This window comes from Epinephelus fuscoguttatus, linkage group LG11 (genome assembly GCF_011397635.1).
Source record: "Epinephelus fuscoguttatus linkage group LG11, E.fuscoguttatus.final_Chr_v1".
Lineage (NCBI taxonomy): Eukaryota > Metazoa > Chordata > Actinopteri > Perciformes > Serranidae > Epinephelus > Epinephelus fuscoguttatus.
Window position 1 is genome coordinate 16,233,001 of NC_064762.1, and position 17,558 is coordinate 16,250,558.

The window sequence follows — 17,558 nt, forward strand, 5'->3', positions numbered from 1 at the left end:
CTTGTTTTTATTTCATATATTTAATGAACATTATTGTTACTTCTTGGAAACTTTGTGTCAAATTGGTAAAAATGGTCCCAGTCCTCACCCTCTGGTCACACTTAGTATCTCAAAAAATGACTTAGTATTGTTTTTCATTATTCTCATCATTTTAAGATACATAAATTTACATAATTTTTGATAAGTCTCATTCTCGTCCTCATTATTTCAAGATAAGTCAGCCTGGGTCATTACTCTGAGAAGGTTTCTCATTATTTTTGTAACACTTATTTATTATCTTTTAAATCCTAAGTAATTATTTTGAGATACTAAGTCTTAATTTCCAGAAAGTCTCTCATTATAATGACAAACAGGATCTTTTTTCATCACATTGGCAGAAATGGCCTCCATATCACTAAAAACAAGGAGGGACAGACTGGACTATTAAATATATTATATGACATCATTAAGATGTTTATTTCATTTTGATTTAACTATAAACTCATTAACCTGCCTGTAGTAAAATCATACACTGGTCATTGTTCAAACAAGTGTGGCTCCAGTCTGCACACACTGCTCCAGACTCTCATCCGTGGACGAGTTTCTCTGAACTCGATTAGTTCTGGCTGCAACTCGCGCGGGTTTCTGCAGGCGACTCTGCGATCGTCTATTGCGACAGATGGATCACTCCGCTGTTGAAAAAAGGATTTGGTTTTGTTTATAGTCTTACTTTACATTTTTTCAGAGAAACCACTTCAGTATAAACATGACTGCTGCACAAATAAACTCATGCAGAGTATAATGGCTCTGACATAATATATATCAAATATGATTGAACAAAGGTTAGAGCCAGCACAAGGGCTGTGGCCAAGATTTAAGAAACAGGCCTACTGAGGTCATAAATCCAAAAACCACCACCCTACTCTCTTAAAAATACTGCAGTCCTCAAAAAGAAAACAAGTACCAGGCTGGACCCCTTTTGCCTTCAGAACTGCCTTAATTCTTGGTGTCATAGATTCAACAAGGTGCTGGAAACATTCCTCAGAGATTTTGGTCCATATTGACATGATAGCATCACGCAGTTGCTGCAGATTTGTCGGCTGCACATTCATGATTTGAATCTCCCGTTCCACCACATCCCAAAGGTGCTCTATTGGATTGAGATCTGGTGACTGTGGAGGCCATTGGAGTACAGTGAACTCATTGTCATGTTCAAGAAACCAGTTTGAGATGATTTGAGCTTTGTGACATGGTGCGTTATCCTGCTGGAAGTAGCCATCAGAAGATGGGTACACTGTGGTCATAAAGGGATGGACACGGTCAGCAACAATACTCAGGTAGGCTGTGGTGTTTAAACCATGCTCAGTTGGTACTAAGGGGCCCAAAGTGTGCCAAGAAAATCTCCCCCACACCATTACACCACCACCACCAGCCTGAACCATTGATACAAGGCAGGATGGATCCATGACGCCAAATTCTGACCCTACCATCTGAATGTGGCAGCAGAAATCCAGACTCACCAGACCAGGCAACATTTTTCCAATCTTCTATTGTCCAGTTTTGGTGAGCCTGTGTGAACTGTAGCCTCAGTTTCCTGTTGTTAACTGACAGGAGTGGCACCTGGTGTGGTCTTCTGCTGCTGTAGCCCATCTGCTTCAAGGTTGGACGTGTTGTTGGTTCAGAGATGGTCTTCTGCAGACCTTGGTTGTAACCAGTGGTTATTTGAGTTACTGTTGCCTTTCTATCATCTTGAACCAGTCTGGCCATTCTCCTCTGACCTCTGGCATCAACAAGGCATTTTCACCCAGAGAACTGCTGCTCACTGGATATTTCCTCTTTTTGGGACCATCCTCTGTAAACCCTAGAGATGGTTGTGCGTGATAATCTGATCTCAGACAAGCCCATCTAGCACCAACAACCATGCCATGTTCAAAGTCACTTAAACCTCCTTTCTTCCCCATTCTGATGCTGGGTTTGAACTTCAGCAGGTCGTCTTGACCATGTCTACATGCCTAAAGGCATTGAGTTGCTGCCACGTAATTGGCTGATTTGCATTAACAAGCAGTTGAACATGTGTACCCAATAAAGTGGCCAGTGAGTGTATATAGGCTATAGTGTGAACAGAAAGAGGATTGAGGCCCCATCACAAAGAGAACTGAGTCCTCTGACGTTTTGGTATCAGGAAACAGAGACAGAGTGAGAGCTCTTCTCTCGTGCCTCGCCTCTGTGTTGCCGTGCAGGCACGCGGGCTTCGCCTCTCTGTGTGCATTGATTGTTGTGGCTCCTTGTCATCCGGAGAAAGTTCTCCTCACAGTCAGCTCATCTTATTCAGCTGTAATATCAGAAACAGAAGTATGGCGGAGTCTCAGGAAGACAAGCTGTACAAGGCGGAGTACGCTAAGAGCGGCCGCGCGTCGTGTAAGAAATGCAAAGAGAACATAGCGAAGGACTCTCTGAGGATGGCCATCATGGTGCAGGTAACGTAGCGAGGAGGAAACCTGCGCAGCTAGCTAGCTAACTACCAACAGGCTAGCTTCTGTTAATACAGTGGTTTATTCTGCCGATATAGTGACTAATAATGACATAACAGGAGGCTGAATATATTTAGATATAGTGTTGTTTCAGTTGTGTAAGGTTAGGCCCTCGTTAGCATTTAAATGGCTGACACTGTCCATTGAATCATGATCACAAAGAGCCGTTGAGCCTTTCTTATGTCGAACTCTCACAATTACCCATCATGCTATTCATTAAAGTTGGGTTAACGTTAATTAATATGTTTTTAATGCAGTTTGAGGTTAAAATTAAAGGCTAAAACTGCACAGTGTCTGAGAGAGCATCTTCCTCAGTAGCCCAAATCACAACAGCCTCATCACTTCAATGTAAATCCTGTCTGCTTCCCCACAGAGCATTAATTAACTGAGAGGATCAGAAACCTCCTTATTCATCATGGCCTCTGAAGCAGATCCGCAGTCACTTGACTTTTCACTCTGGAGGCCAGTCAAGTCAGCAGGGGCTCAGGTTCATCACCTAAATCACCACTATTAAATAAACCATTGTTGTGTCCATCAGAGACTCAGTATTTGTGGTCTAAATATCCTCAGTCTTCCTTATGGTAGTAGTTGTCTGCTGCAGTGGTGCCCAAACAGGGGTGCAGGGGTCCCCAGGGATCCTTGAGGGAGTTCCTGGAATTCCCCAGAAAAAATGTGGATCCTTATTCTCACTATTTAATTCACAATAGAAATTAGCTTAATGTGAAGCTGCATTTATGTGGTGTGAAAATAATCGTAAAAATTAGTTACGCATATGTGTTGTATGTGTTTTTATGGGGTTTTTTTTATATGTTGTATGCTTTTGAATTCTTCTGGAATTTATCGTAAGACAGCAATATTTGTGCAGCTCCTGAATCTAAGATAAATTTTCCTGCAGAGACAATAAAGTATATTGTACAGTATTGTATGATATCATAAATGCCACTCTGAACTGGAGCAACAATTCGGATAGTTTTAGTCGTGTGGTTGCAGATGCATTCCATTTGTAGCATACACGACACGCCCCTTCAAACCACGCTCACCACTAGTGCAAGACAAACCCACCATCCTGCTGTTTATCTGAACCCTGCCACAATGCAGTGCTGTGGTGTGTAAGTATGAGGCCAAAGGTGGCAATAACCCACTCTGTAGTTCTTTATACATGAAGACATGATTCAGTATATCAGTCAGGTCCATTCAGAATGGACCACAAGTTTTGGACCGGGCCCCACTAGTTGGAAACCACTGCCCTAAGATGGGCAAGTCATGTAGCTAATGGGCAGGTCATGTAGCTGCTCCAACAGCAGCTGTACCTACTTGAAAATTTTGGTACACAAGTTGCCATGTTGACGTCACATATGCAAAAACATGGTGGAAAATGCTAATGTTCGGTTGATGATAATAGACTTTTTATTAATTTTCATATTGCATGTCATTTTTTTGCTCACATGTAATTTGTAATATGATTTTAGGCTGTAACCGGTAGTTGCTGTTCACGTAGAGTGACCTCAATAAGTGGGAAACGTTATTTATCATAATAAGTCAGGTTAAGCAATACTGTAGTAGTTTTAGGAGATGTACTGGTGCAGCAACAAGTCTGGGACAAAATCACTATGTAATATGAAGCTTTAAACTGCTATCAACATGTTGAAATGCTCTAAGCAATAAAATACCACACATCTTCCTTGTAGCGTCGGTATTGTTTCCACGTTATGACCTATGAACACACCAAAGTCGGAAAAAACACTTCCCTAATCCCCTAATCGGGGATTAGGAAGAATTGAGGAGCTCATGAATGCAGCGAAAGAGTGACTGTTCTGCTCACAGGTTTCACTTCCTCCAGAGTTGTCTCCTCAACTTTTGCTGACAACTATGAAATTAATCTCAATCTTAATCATGTCAGACAACCCAAATCTTTTCAGATGAAGGTCCCTGAAGTGAAATCTTACCAAATGGGGATCCCTGACCTAATGTGTATCAATTCAGGGGTCTTGAGCACAAAAAATGTTGAGAATGACTGGTCTTTTGTGTCATGCTCACACAAGTGCTCAGCCCAATTAGATGCCAAAAATAGAATAGCTGTGTTGACACATTTTTCAGACGAGTATATAACTTTCTAACATAAAAAATTGCAAACAGAGAGTTTTGTATCCTCTTCTAAACTCATTGCCACGAAAAGTTCCTCTCTTTAAACACAACTCAAATTTTTTTGCAATCATCCAATCAGAAGAAGTCATTAGACATGAAGGGCATAGGTACTTTATAAGTATGCCAGTGTAATTATGACCACATGAAATGGACTTTGTCATTAGTCCAACCTGTTAACCTACATCTTTCTATAGCCAATCATAGTGTAACTAAATTTAACTACTCACACAAAGATCATCGACTCTTTGTTAATGCCTCCTTACTTAAAAATCTACTAAATCTAAATATATTTTTAGACAATATGTTCATAATTTATGAACAGTTTTCCTGATGCATAAAGAAAAAAGATTTCACCTCACAAGACTAAGACTGTCCATGAAAAATGTCCCAATTTAAGATCTTTCTTTTAAGCTGCAGTTGGGACTTGGTCACGGCTCTGTTCCACAGCAGGATCATCTCACATTTATGTCTCATGTTTGTTTCACTGTAATCATACTATGTTTGTTCTTTGTCCGACAGTCGCCCATGTTTGATGGGAAGGTCCCCCACTGGCACCATTTCTCTTGCTTCTGGCAGCGAGCAGCAGCTCAGTCCACGGCTGATATCGCTGGGTACTCTGACCTCCGCTGGGACGACCAGGAGAAGGTCAAAAAGGCTATTGAAAGTGGCGGAGCAACAGGAGGTCAGTGCTTGACTTTTAGCATTTTACTTATGGGATGTCTTAAAATGTCATATTGCCACACACAACATGTACAGACTGCACAGTGCAGTGTGGCTTCATAGAGATGATGACGCAAATAATTAAATGTCATCTCAGACCTATGGACCCTTAGTTGAGCAGTTAACTAAATATTTTTTATTCAGGTTGATTTGCAAACATAGCTTATTACATTTATGTAAAGAGTGACTGTACTTTTATTCAATAGCTTAGTGAACGTTGCTCTGTCAAATGGGTGTACAGATCATTGTGCATCATGACAGTGCAGCAGCAGCAACTCACAGCAAGCAGTGAACAAAGTCTCCAAACTGTTATCAGCAGGTTTTTTTTTCCTTTTATCAGTGAAAAATACAAACGCAGGCTCATGGAAAATAAAACATCTCTGTACACTGTGGTATCTCACAGAGGTTTGACATATTTGCTTCCTTCTCACCACACAAAATCAACATCCTGTTGTAACATTTGTTCTTGTAAATGTTGTTTATCCTCAAAGTTTTTTATTATTTGATTACTATTGATTGCCTTGGAAATTTAAATATATGACTTCCCTCTTGTAGGAAAAGGAGACCAGAAGAGTGGAGCTAAAGGAGAGAAGACACTGAATGACTTTGCAGTGGAATATGCCAAGTCAAACCGCAGCACGTGCAAAGGCTGTGATCAGAAAATAGAAAAGGTTAGCAGCCGCTTTTATTTACGCGCAGAAAAACTGTTCAAAATGCTGTTTCTGTATTCAGTATGACAAATCGTGTAAGTTAGATCGTTCTGTTGTGTCAATGAGTCTGCCATCCTCTCCTTCAGGACCAGATCCGTGTTTCCAAGAAAACTGTGGACCCAGAGAAGCCCCAGCTGGGTCTGATCGACCGCTGGTACCACACTGGGTGTTTCGTGAGCCGTCGGGAGGAGCTGGTCTTCAAGCCTGAGTACAGCGCCGCTCAGCTGAAGGGTTTCAACGCACTTCGGGCAGAGGACAAGGAGGAACTTAAAAAGAGGCTTCCCGCCGTCAAAAATGAAGGGTGAGACAAAAGCGCTTTTTACACAGAGATGGCGCCATAGGACTGCTACAGAGTCCCGTCTTTACACTGCTTTTGCTTTTGCTTTTATTTATTTTTTTTCTCAGCAGATTTTAGACAGCATGCCAGCATTCGAGAAGCAGAAGTGGCGTGATAGGCATGATGTGCAAAACATCAGCCTCAGCCTCTTGTGTGACATATAACATACGTTCAGCAGCACCTTATTAACAATAAAATGGCATTAACATGGCAGAAACAATCATTTACCATCCCCCGTTATATGGCAGCTGATCTTGTCCTTTGCTCAGAGAGGAAGGAATCCCTGGCCACTGTTCTTCTTCTTTGAGTTAGCTGCTAACTGCTATCATCTGCTTTCTAAATCTCCTGACGGTTGGTCTTGAAGAGGCAGATTGAAAGGGGCTAAGGGTCTTATTATGTGCAGGTTAGGTGGTTAATTTTGTGACACACAGAGTTGACAAAGTTTGTGATCTCAGCTCCGGTACGCGTTCTGGACAGCCGCCTGCCCTCTGTCACCAACACTGAGTGCATTCAAAGCCTCTCTGTCTCCCACCGTCCTGCAGCACATGAAAATTGCCTTGAAGGTGTCCCTGAAGGCCGTCATGGTGTACGCATACAGGAAGGGGTTGACAGCCGAGTTGGCGTGTGACAGGATGATGGCAGTGAGCAGCAGCTCTAGCGGCACGGGGCAGTGAGGGCAGAGCAGCAGGAAGCAGTTGATGATGTGGAGCGGGATCCAGCAGATTGTGAAGAGGAAGAGAACCAGGAAGAGCGAGGTGGCGGTCTTCATCTCTCGGCGCATGCTGGCTGCAGCCTTCATCTGTCCCTCCCCTCTGCCGCTTTGCTCAGTTGCAATACGCCTCACCTGCCGCTTGACCGTGACAAAAATTTGGGCGTAGATAAGAAACATGATCACCAAGGGTGTCAGCACACAGGCGAAGAAGTTGAAATAGACCATGTAGGTCATGTCCACCACAAAGACAAAGAAACAGTAGCCCGAATCAGGCGGCGTCTTATGCCAGCCCATCAGAGGCACAAGCCCGATGAGAAGGGCCAACAGCCAAGTGGTCAGGATCACAAACACGGCATTGCGAGGCGTCATCACGACCCGGTAGCGTAAGGGCATGAAGATGGCCACGTATCGCTCCACAGCCACCGCCAGCAGGCTGAAGATGGAGCTCTGGGTGAACATTATTAAAACACTCAGCATGAGCAGACACAGGTAGAGATTGTGACGTGGCAAACCGACGTCAGTCAGGATGGCACAGGGAATGGCAATGGAGCCCACGCAGATGTCGGCGACAGCGAGCGAGACCAGGAAGTAGTTAGTGACAGTGCGTAACTTGCGGTTGAGGCCCACTGCAGCACACACCAGTAAATTGCCGATTGTGGAGAAAAAGGCGATGATCAGCTCAGCCGCCATGTACGCCACATTTGGGGAAATCACCAGGTCAGCAGGCGGGGGTGGGGGAAGGGAGGAGGTGGTATTGGAGAAGGAAGGAGCTGAGGAGTTGTGGAAAGGCTGCAGGAAAGGAGAGGGTGGATAGGATGAGCTTGTAGTTTGGTGGAAAGTGTAGAGGTGCAGCGGTGCAGTGGTGTTCTCCATGGTTGCTCCTAAAGAGAGAGATTTAAATCAGAAGTCAAGCTTAACAGCTCAGTGCGGTGATGAAGACAAGAAAGCAGTAAAAGTACTCACCAAGCTGTCGCAGTATCGTTCTTTTAAGAGTGTCAACACTCAAGAAACTAAAGACTTCTTCATCTTGTCTTCATCCTGGCAGCAGCCGTCCTGACACTGCACACCTGTCCTCACATTACATGCACACTTCTGTTTGAACAAATCTAGAAGACACTACTTTATAGAATTCCCTTCTTCCCTCTTGATGTCATCTGACAAAGGATGTTTGCCTTGTTTTTTTGCACTCCAAGGGATCAGACAGAGACTGACTGCTGCTGGATGGTCATTAACTGATCCTTGTTTGTGTCTGGTCTCGCACGGAGGCTAATGAATATGTCCTGTCAGGGCAGGGTGGATGATATCAGCACTGACACCTGGGATTGCGTAGACATGTGCCTACTTGTGTGTGGGTGCGTCTATTAACTGATGGGCCCTAATGACTTTGCCTAATGAATAAAGGTGTCAGACTCGGGCTTGTTTGTTCCAAATCTTGGGTTTGTTCCAGTATCCCTTTTGGCCTCATTTAGGAAGATAATTTGAGGGGTTTTTTTTCTTGTCCTTGCTGAGTTATTAACAAAACAAAACAACAAAAGTTTGGAAGAAAACTGTTTTGAACTCCTGTTCGCTCTTTCAGGAAGCGTAAAGCCGATGAGGTGGATGGAGTGTCAAAGAAACAGAAGAAGGAGGAAGACGATGAGAAGAAGAAGCTGGAGGAGCAGCTGAAGGTATCTTATGGTCCTCCACTTTGTTTCCTATTTTGGAGTAAACGTCACGTTATGTTTTTAATGTGTTTGTATTGTTTTTCGTGCATCTGCAGAGCCAAAGCCAGCTGATTTGGGGAATCAAGGACAAGCTGAGGAAGTTCTGTTCAACCAACGATATGAAGGAGCTGCTGATTGCAAATGGCCAGGAGGTTCCCTCTGGAGAATCCAATGTAAAAGAGCCTCATCTTATTTAACCTCATCTTATTCAGACAGTTATGCTGATGGAGAGAGTGCCCAATCTTTTGTCTTTTACTGTGTAAATAACATTTAAACAACTGTAACTGCAGCCTCTGCTGTTCCTGATGCTGTTCAAGTTGCCATGACCAGCATGTATGTGTTGTTTAATTAACAGGTGGTGGACTGCTTGGCCGACGGTATGGCTTTTGGTGCTCTAGAGGCCTGTAAGGAGTGCAAGGGCCAGCTGGTGTTCAAGGGCGACGCTTATTACTGTACAGGGGACATCTCAGCCTGGACAAAGTGTGTGTTCAAGACACCAACACCCATACGCAAAGACTGGGTCATCCCCAAGGTAGGTCACCTCATTTCAGGGCTCCTTATGGTTCCTAATAGCAGAGCAAGTGTCCCTTCCGTCAAGCTGTCGGAGCTAGCAGAGAGCCCACACTGTAACCAACTACACTCCAAAGATTATAGGCTGTAGGCTACAGATAACAGTGTGAAAGTGAACCAACACATCACTGGCGATCAAGACAGAAGGCAAGTAATATAAAGGGAAACTTCACTTCAACCAGCTGTGTGTCATTACAGTGTGAGCAGCTGGACGGCGTTTGGCTTCGCCCCCGTGCTGCTGCCAGCTGACAGGCAGGGAGCTCCAGAGGGGAAGCCAAACGCCATTCAGCTGCTCACTGTAATGACACACAGCTGGTTGAATTGAAGTTTCCCTGCTTCCCTTCACTGGTTCCTATACAGCAGGGTCGGTCTTTTATTCACTGTTATAATCATTAAAAAGTACGCTATATCTTCAGTAGCTACCTAGCTAACCCTACACTTTTCAGGGTTTTGATTTTGGTTTTGGAACAGAGAAGAAACATTTATATTTTCCAACCTCTCCAGATAGCGAGTATCATTAATACACGTGCCCTAGGCATAATGTTTAGCATCGCAAATGTTGCATAATGGAATATCCATGAAGAAAATGTCACATTTTGTCGTTAAATTTTACTGCTCAGAATATTCTGTCTTATCATTTTAGGAATTCCACGAAGTCCCCTTCCTGAAAAAATTCAAGTTCAAGCGACAGGACAGGGTTTACCCAAAGGAGGCTCCCACCAAAACTGTCACCGCAGCCAAAGCACAACCTTTGGCAAGTGCATCAAGTGCCCCGACTGAGAGACTGCCAGAGGGAGCACCTCCAGGTTAGTGATGACACCTGAGGCATCAATATATACTGCAGGTGTTGAAATATTTTTGGGGGGGTTTGTATTCTCTCTGCATGCGTGTGATTTTATTTAGTGGTTGCATTTTAAATGAACGTAAATTGTATTTGAGTAAACAAATTTGTAACATCAGTGTCTGTGTCCATAGACAAACCTCTCACTGGAATGAAACTGTTGGCTGTGGGCAAACTGACCAAGAACAAGGATGATCTGAAGGCTGCTGTCGAGGAGCTGGGCGGAAAGATCACCGGCACAGCCTCTAAGGCCTCTCTGTGCCTCAGCACCAAAAGTGAGCAACCAAATCAAAAATGTGGGCCAGCGAGTTCCCTCAATGTAACAGGTCCAACTTTTCTAACTTCATGTCTGTGTTTTTACAGAGGAGGTGGAGAAGTTGAGTAAGAAAATGGAAGAAGCGAGGGACGCCGGCGTGCGCGTGGTCTCCGAGGATTTCCTCACAGACATCAAGTCGTCGGGTAAAGCCCTCCAGGAGCTGGTCTCCCTGCACGCCATCTCACCCTGGGGTGCAGAGGTCAAAGTTGAGGCTCCAGCTCCGTCGGCGACCTCCAAGTCTGGAGCGCTGGCCACCAAGAGCACAGGCAGGGTGAAGGAGGAGGAAGGTAAAGAATACAAGTTGCTATTATTAATGTATGTGGTCACAGATGTTTATCTAAATGTTAGAGCGCATTTTAGAGAGGTGATAATATTTTTGTGGGTACATTTTTTATAAATATTTGCATTAACACTGTTACAGGTGGGAGCAAATCCAAGAAGATGAAACTCACAGTCAAAGGAGGAGCTGCTGTGGATCCAGATTCAGGTAGTCATGAGCACCCTGCGTTGAAAACATTTTTTCTCTGTCCCCTTTTGTCTTCTAACTTTGACAAATGTTTTTTTTTTCCCTAGGTCTGGAGAACAGTGCTCATGTCTTGGAGCAGAGCGGAAAAATGTACAGTGCTACGCTGGGTCTCGTGGATATCGTCAGAGGAACTAACTCCTACTACAAACTGCAGCTGCTGGAGGACGACGTACAGAAACGGTCAGTGTCGCTGCAGAAAATCATGTCACTGTCATTGTTTTATTGTGAAGAAGTTATTAAAGGGCACATATTACGCTAGACACACACTTCATGTGGTGTCTTCGGTTGCTAGATGTATGAAAAGATAATAATTATGCCAGAATAATCATTCTAGTTCGACTATCTCTTGCCTATTTGCAGGTACTGGGTGTTCAGGTCATGGGGCAGAGTGGGCACCACCATCGGAGGCAACAAGCTGGACAAGTTCCATGACAAAAACTCCGCCCTGGACAACTTCCTGGGAGTCTACAAAGAGAAGACAGGCAACGAGTGGGGCTCCTCCAACTTCACCAAATACCCCAATAAGTTCTACCCTCTGGAGATTGACTATGGACAGGTACAAAAAACACACAGAACTAGAAAGGAGATATCTGACAGTATGTTTCTCTAAGTAGCTGACTGGATTTTCTTTTTTTTTCTTTTTTTTTTGACAGGATGAGGAAGCGGTGAAGAGGCTGACGGCCACTGCAGGCGCCAAGTCCAAGCTAGCCAAACCCGTCCAGGAGCTCATCAAGATGATCTTTGATGTAGAGAGCATGAAGAAGGCCATGGTGGAGTTTGAGGTAAGACTTTTAATGCTACATTAATAAATTACAGTGTACAAGAAAACTCTGTCTTAATAGAATCATGTTTTTTTTCATTGTGCATTCAACTTTTTTAGTATTAATGCAACCCCAGTGTGTGCATTATGCATTTATGTGTCCCACATACAGTACGTAGAGCTTGTTTCTCCTTTCCTGTCTTCAGATCGACCTCCAGAAGATGCCCCTCGGAAAGCTGAGTAAGAGGCAGATCCAGAGTGCCTATGCTCTGCTCACTGAAGTACAGCAGGTCAGTAACTGACAGTCCCTGCAGGGGAGTTGTCTCAGTATTCACCTTTCTATTGAGATTCCTTTTTATAGGACTCGGTAGTGCATTGCAGTCCACTTCAACACATTCAGTTCCTTTTCCTGCTCCCCTTTAATTACGTTAGACACTTGAATGAATGAATTTTTGACATTAATAACTTTTACATCATTGGTAATGTCTTGTTTATCACAGGCTGTGTCAGAGTCTTTGTCTGAGGCCCACATCCTGGATCTCTCCAATCGCTTCTACACGCTGATACCTCATGACTTTGGTATGAAGAAACCTCCACTGCTCAGCAGCCTGGACTACATTCAGGTAAGGACACAAACACTGGCTGTGTTTACATGCATACTAATATTCCACAGTTATTCAGGTCATGTGAACAGCACATTCTGTTTTGGTATTCTGAATTAGGCATTTTCAGATTAAGACATGTGGGATATGTTGTTAACTAGAGCATTGTTTGGACGTGTAAACAGTGCATTCAGAATATGTGTCTCAACATCCACAATCATTACTGTTCAGGCTAAAGTTCAGATGTTGGACAACCTGTTGGATATTGAAGTGGCGTACAGCCTGCTGAGAGGAGGGGCCCAGGACAACGAGAGAGATCCCATCGACATCAACTATGAGAAACTCAAAACCAAGATTGAGGTGAGGACTCTAACTCCATGTTTTACTCTTTTGTAATCACAGACAGTGTGCAAGATTTGTCTTTTTCCATTTCAACCTAATAACAACGTTCAATGTGCTCGCTGTATAAAGAGATTGTGTATGGAAAGATGACCGTATGCTGTATATTGTTGTCTCACAGGTTGTTGAAAAGACTTCAGATGAGGCTAAGATCATTTGCGACTATGTCAAGAACACCCACGCTGCTACACACAACACATACACACTGGAAGTGCAAGAGGTAAGTTGTGTTTGGGAGAAACTGTTTAAGCATTAACTTTATTTGAGTATTGTGTCACAAATTGTTAGCTTGTATAAATTTTTTAAATTACTGATTCCATCACTGCGTACCCTTGTTGTCCAACATGATTTATAATTTCACTGCATTTCCTGACTTGTCCCCGTCTTCTAGATCTTCAAAATTGTTCGAGAGGGAGAGCGCCAGCGGTACCGTCCCTTCGAGGAGCTACACAATCGCCAGCTACTGTGGCACGGTTCTCGCACCACCAACTACGCCGGTATCATGTCTCAGGGTCTTCGCATCGCTCCTCCAGAGGCACCAGTGGTGAGTTTCTGTTTGTGGTTAGTTTATGGGGAACGAAAAAAGCTTCTTCTCCATTTGATCTTATGCTCTCACCTGTGTTCTGTCATGTTCTTAGTCGACTTTTCTCCTGTTCAGTCCTGTGTTACATTGCCATATTGCTTCATTTTCTCCAGACTGGTTACATGTTCGGCAAAGGTGTGTACTTCGCCGACATGGTGTCCAAGAGTGCAAACTACTGTCACACCTCCCAGTCAGACCCTGTAGGCCTTCTACTGCTGGCCGAGGTCGCTCTCGGCAACATGTAAGTGACCATCTGAGATCTTGAAAAAAGCCTAAATATCAGCCTTGTCTTATACTTAAAAAATACGTGATGATAATATAAATGAATGTGTCTATCTGTAATGCAGGCATGAGTTGAAGAAGGCGTCCCACATTACAAAGTTACCCAAGGGCAAGCACAGTGTTAAAGGTGAGAAAACATTATTGGTCACTGCAGATTTTATTTTGCAACTCCAGAGCCGCTTGTTAACCCTTTGAAACCTGAGAGAGTTGGCTTGATTTCTTTTGAATACACGGGAAGCGGGGCGTCGGCAGTGTAGTGGATAGTGCCAGCGCCCCATGTACAGAGGCATTGCCTCGCTGCAGTGGCCGCGGGTTCGAATCCGGCTCACGGCCCTTTGCTGCATGTCAGTCCCCACTCTCTCTCTGTCTCCCCATTTCACCTTCTGTCCTGTCATTAAAGGCAAAAAAGCCAACAAAAATAATTGGAAAAAAAGATAAAATAAAATAAAAAATAGACAGGAAGAAGGCAATGAGCAACGAAAGAATAGATGACCCAAAAAATTAGCATGAAATTTAGTGAAAAGAGAAAATAAAAACAAGAAAAAAGTTGTAAAAATAAATAAAGTTAGAAACAAACGAACAAGAACATGACCTGGAAAGAGAAGTTAAAAATTAGAATAATTCCGTAACATAATTTTTTAAAATATAGAAATATAGTTTTCCCTTGCTTTTTTTCTTTTTTCTCGATTAATTTCTCTACTTTCTAAATCTTTTTATTTATTTTTTTTGAAAGAAATTGCACCACTTAGCTCAGGGTTCAAAGGTTTAAATACTTGCGAAAGACGTCTGAAAGCAGCACAAGAAACGTGATGTCGCTCCAGGTTTCAAAGGGTTAATAATACATAGAAGTTTGGTTTGTGTTGTACTTTAGACTTTCATTCATTAACTGTTTTTTCTTGCAGGTTTGGGAAGAACTGCTCCCGACCCAGGTGCATCTGTCACTTTAGACGGAGTGCAAGTGCCTCTGGGAAAAGGAGTCCACACTAACATTGATGACACAAGTCTCCTGTACAATGAGTATCCTTTAACACTGACCACATGGTTTATGAATTCAATCATAATTTTGCCCTCGAATGACTTCATGTGTTTCTGCTTTGCCATGTCATTCATTAATAGTTTGGAAGTCCAGACAGAGTAAACGACTTGGCTATTACATATTGTTCCTGACTTTACAATAAGATAAGATCATCCTTTATTAGTCCCACAGTGGGGAAATTTGTATTAGTTACAGCAGTAAAGGGGACAGTGCAAACAATAAGCAACAGTTAAAAATACACAAAATAATATAAAAGTATGCTTTGATTAAAAAAACAAAGATCAGTCTAATAAGTAAACAGTAAAAACAGAGCAACTAGGGTAGGTAAATGACAAAAATACTGTCTGAATAACTTTCTCAGGTTAAGTTTGTAATCGAGAATTTGTAAAGGCTGAGCTGTCACTGTTGTACTTTCGATTTTACTTAATTTGCAAGTTTTACAACACAACGTTTAGCCTGAATTCAGACCAATGTTGCTGTTATAATTCTAAAATTAGATTGATCTTAAATGAATGTTTTCCATTGGGGGAATCTCTGTGGTATAACTAAAGCCTAGTTCACATTATACGAATTTTCACCCTGAGTTTGCATTGCAAAGACTATCATAATCTTTTGATTTGATCTGTCAGTGGGAGTCTCTCCAACTGTGTTACAACCTGTGTGCACACCACAAGATTTCTCCTCCGAGCCCTCGCCGACAGAGCCCCAGATAACGCGGTGACGTCACCAAACTTGGAGACGATACATCGTAAAGGCATGGATATTCTTCCCAGTGCTGAATCAGATCTGCCTCCAGGACCTGGGTCCAAACACAACACACTCCCCGTGATCATGTGGATGCCGCCATTGTTGTTGTTGCTTGCCGGCTTGTCAGTGTTGCCAGATCTTGGGAGAGAAACAAGCAACCAGGGCTATGGAAACAAGCCCAAAAGAAGCGACTGTCATGCGTTTGAATAACTTATTAGATGGATATATTTAGAGAAAGGTGACATTTAGAGAGCAAGCCCAAATAAGCAACCCCACTTTAGAGACAAGCCCAAAGTCGCAGCTAATAAGTGGACCTGGCAAGTGGCAACCCTCCGGCTTGTCCTCCTCACTGACACTATTTTCTATATATGTGCCAGCCATCTATCAAGGTCATGTCTAGATGGTAACCCCCTGATTTGCAAAAACTCCAGTCAGATTTCATGTTTCATGTTTTATTTTATTTTCATTTTAACTTAAACCATTATCTCTCTCTAACCACAGCCATGTGATTTTTGTGCCTAAACCTAACCAGACCTTAAGCACAGCACAGCACTGTCACACCACACAACAGCAGTCCAGGTTTACCTTCTAGCTACTGCTGGCCTGCCTACACGAAGCCAAGTGACAGCTTAAATTTACTGAACCAAAATAGTTTTCATATTGGCTCCAGGGGAAGAAATCAACAGTGGTTTATCTATTGATTTATTGATTTAATATCCTGCCCACTGCAGCGAGTGAGGGGAGTCTGTGAGTAGTGAAACAGGCAAGCTCACAGATGGACTGGGAGCTTTGATTAATCAATGTAGACACAGTTAATAAGTAAATTAGATTTGTGTGATCTAAACAGCTGTCTGTGCAGATTATGGTTCATTAAATGTGACAAAAAATAGCGTAAAAAAAAAACTTGTGAGACACATGCATTATAAATTTAATAAAGTAAACACTTGTCTGTTCTGTGAGAAGCAAGTGATGGATGTCAAAAACTATTTCTTAAAACAATTTTGGCCATAAACAGCAAAATTAAAACAGGAGTTGATAGCTGTCAGTTTGGCGTTGTTGCTGTTCCTCTGATCTTCGATTATCTTCTTTTTGTTCACCTCCGTGTCTGTAATATGCCGGGAACTTCCTCTTACGTCTCCTGTGTTGGTCATATTCCTTAACCGCTGCTCCTCCAGGTACATCGTGTACGACGTGGCGCAGATAAACATGAAGTACCTCCTGAAGATCAAGTTCAACTACCAGACATCTCTGTGGTGAGAGGGGCTGCGTCCGAACCCTCTCCAGTGAAAACAAAGACCACTGTTGCCTCCAAACGCCTCGGCTTCATTCTCTGCAACAGAAGATGTTTGGCAAAGGAGTTACGCTACACCATGCTTTACAATGGTCATCGGCAATCTCTAGTCACTTTATTGCTTTCTCATGAGGTTTACTAGCAGGCAGCCTTCCTTAGTAACACATTAAGCACCCCAAAACTCTACTTCAGAGTTGCTCATGAGACTGACACAGAAATTACAGCTCAGTATAGCGGTTGGAGCACGGTGTGTTCTGCATAGAAAGGTTTTGGTTTAGAAATGAACATCAGAAAATGTTTATAGTTTCCCGGCTTATTTGAGATGGATCTTATTTCGTCATTCTTTAATAAACCTCTAGTTAATAAGGCCTAGTACTGCAAGTTTAGAAGGAGTTTTGAGTTGTGAACAACCAATCTGCAGACATACACAAACCAGTAGCCACCAAGAGGAACGTTTTCTAGACTGTTTGGTTCCAAGATACTGTACAAGGTTTGACATGTATATATTTCCTCTTGTCTCCTGAGCTGTCTTCCTTGCTGACAAACGAAATAAAAAGTGAACGTGGTTAGTGTTTAAGCAAAGTATTCTGTAAAATAAGCAACTGCCATGGTATGTGGTACACTTTTTCTTAGTGTTTTTCTCGCTTACCTCAAGTACAATAAAAATGTTCTCAAAATTTCAGGCCTACGTCTTTGAATCGTTCTTGTTCTGCATGATTGGATTTGATTTCAGTGTGGAAATAAATATATATTTGCATGTCTTTTTTA

General features: G+C 42.8%; 2 protein-coding genes across 2 annotated transcripts; one reads left to right on the forward strand and one right to left on the reverse strand.

The window, feature by feature from the left end:
• Window positions 1-2,207: 2,207 nt before the first annotated feature.
• Window positions 2,208-17,472, forward strand: parp1 (poly (ADP-ribose) polymerase 1). Its single transcript, XM_049590393.1, has 23 exons — window positions 2,208-2,456; window positions 5,175-5,337; window positions 5,931-6,046; window positions 6,172-6,386; window positions 8,711-8,801; window positions 8,894-9,010; window positions 9,193-9,369; window positions 10,051-10,213; window positions 10,383-10,523; window positions 10,612-10,851; window positions 10,986-11,051; window positions 11,138-11,270; window positions 11,451-11,646; window positions 11,744-11,872; window positions 12,057-12,140; window positions 12,351-12,473; window positions 12,684-12,812; window positions 12,973-13,071; window positions 13,243-13,395; window positions 13,548-13,675; window positions 13,782-13,843; window positions 14,619-14,733; window positions 16,675-17,472. Exons 1-23 carry the CDS (start codon window positions 2,334-2,336, stop codon window positions 16,754-16,756), a joined length of 3,045 nt encoding a protein of 1,014 aa, XP_049446350.1. The 5' UTR covers window positions 2,208-2,333; the 3' UTR covers window positions 16,757-17,472.
• Window positions 6,874-7,887, reverse strand: LOC125897541 (adenosine receptor A1-like; the record flags this gene model as incomplete). The annotated part of the gene is made up of 1 exon (XM_049590946.1): window positions 6,874-7,887. A coding segment is annotated over one exon (1,014 nt), but the record flags the coding sequence as incomplete, so codon positions are not given.
• Window positions 17,473-17,558: the final 86 nt, after the last annotated feature.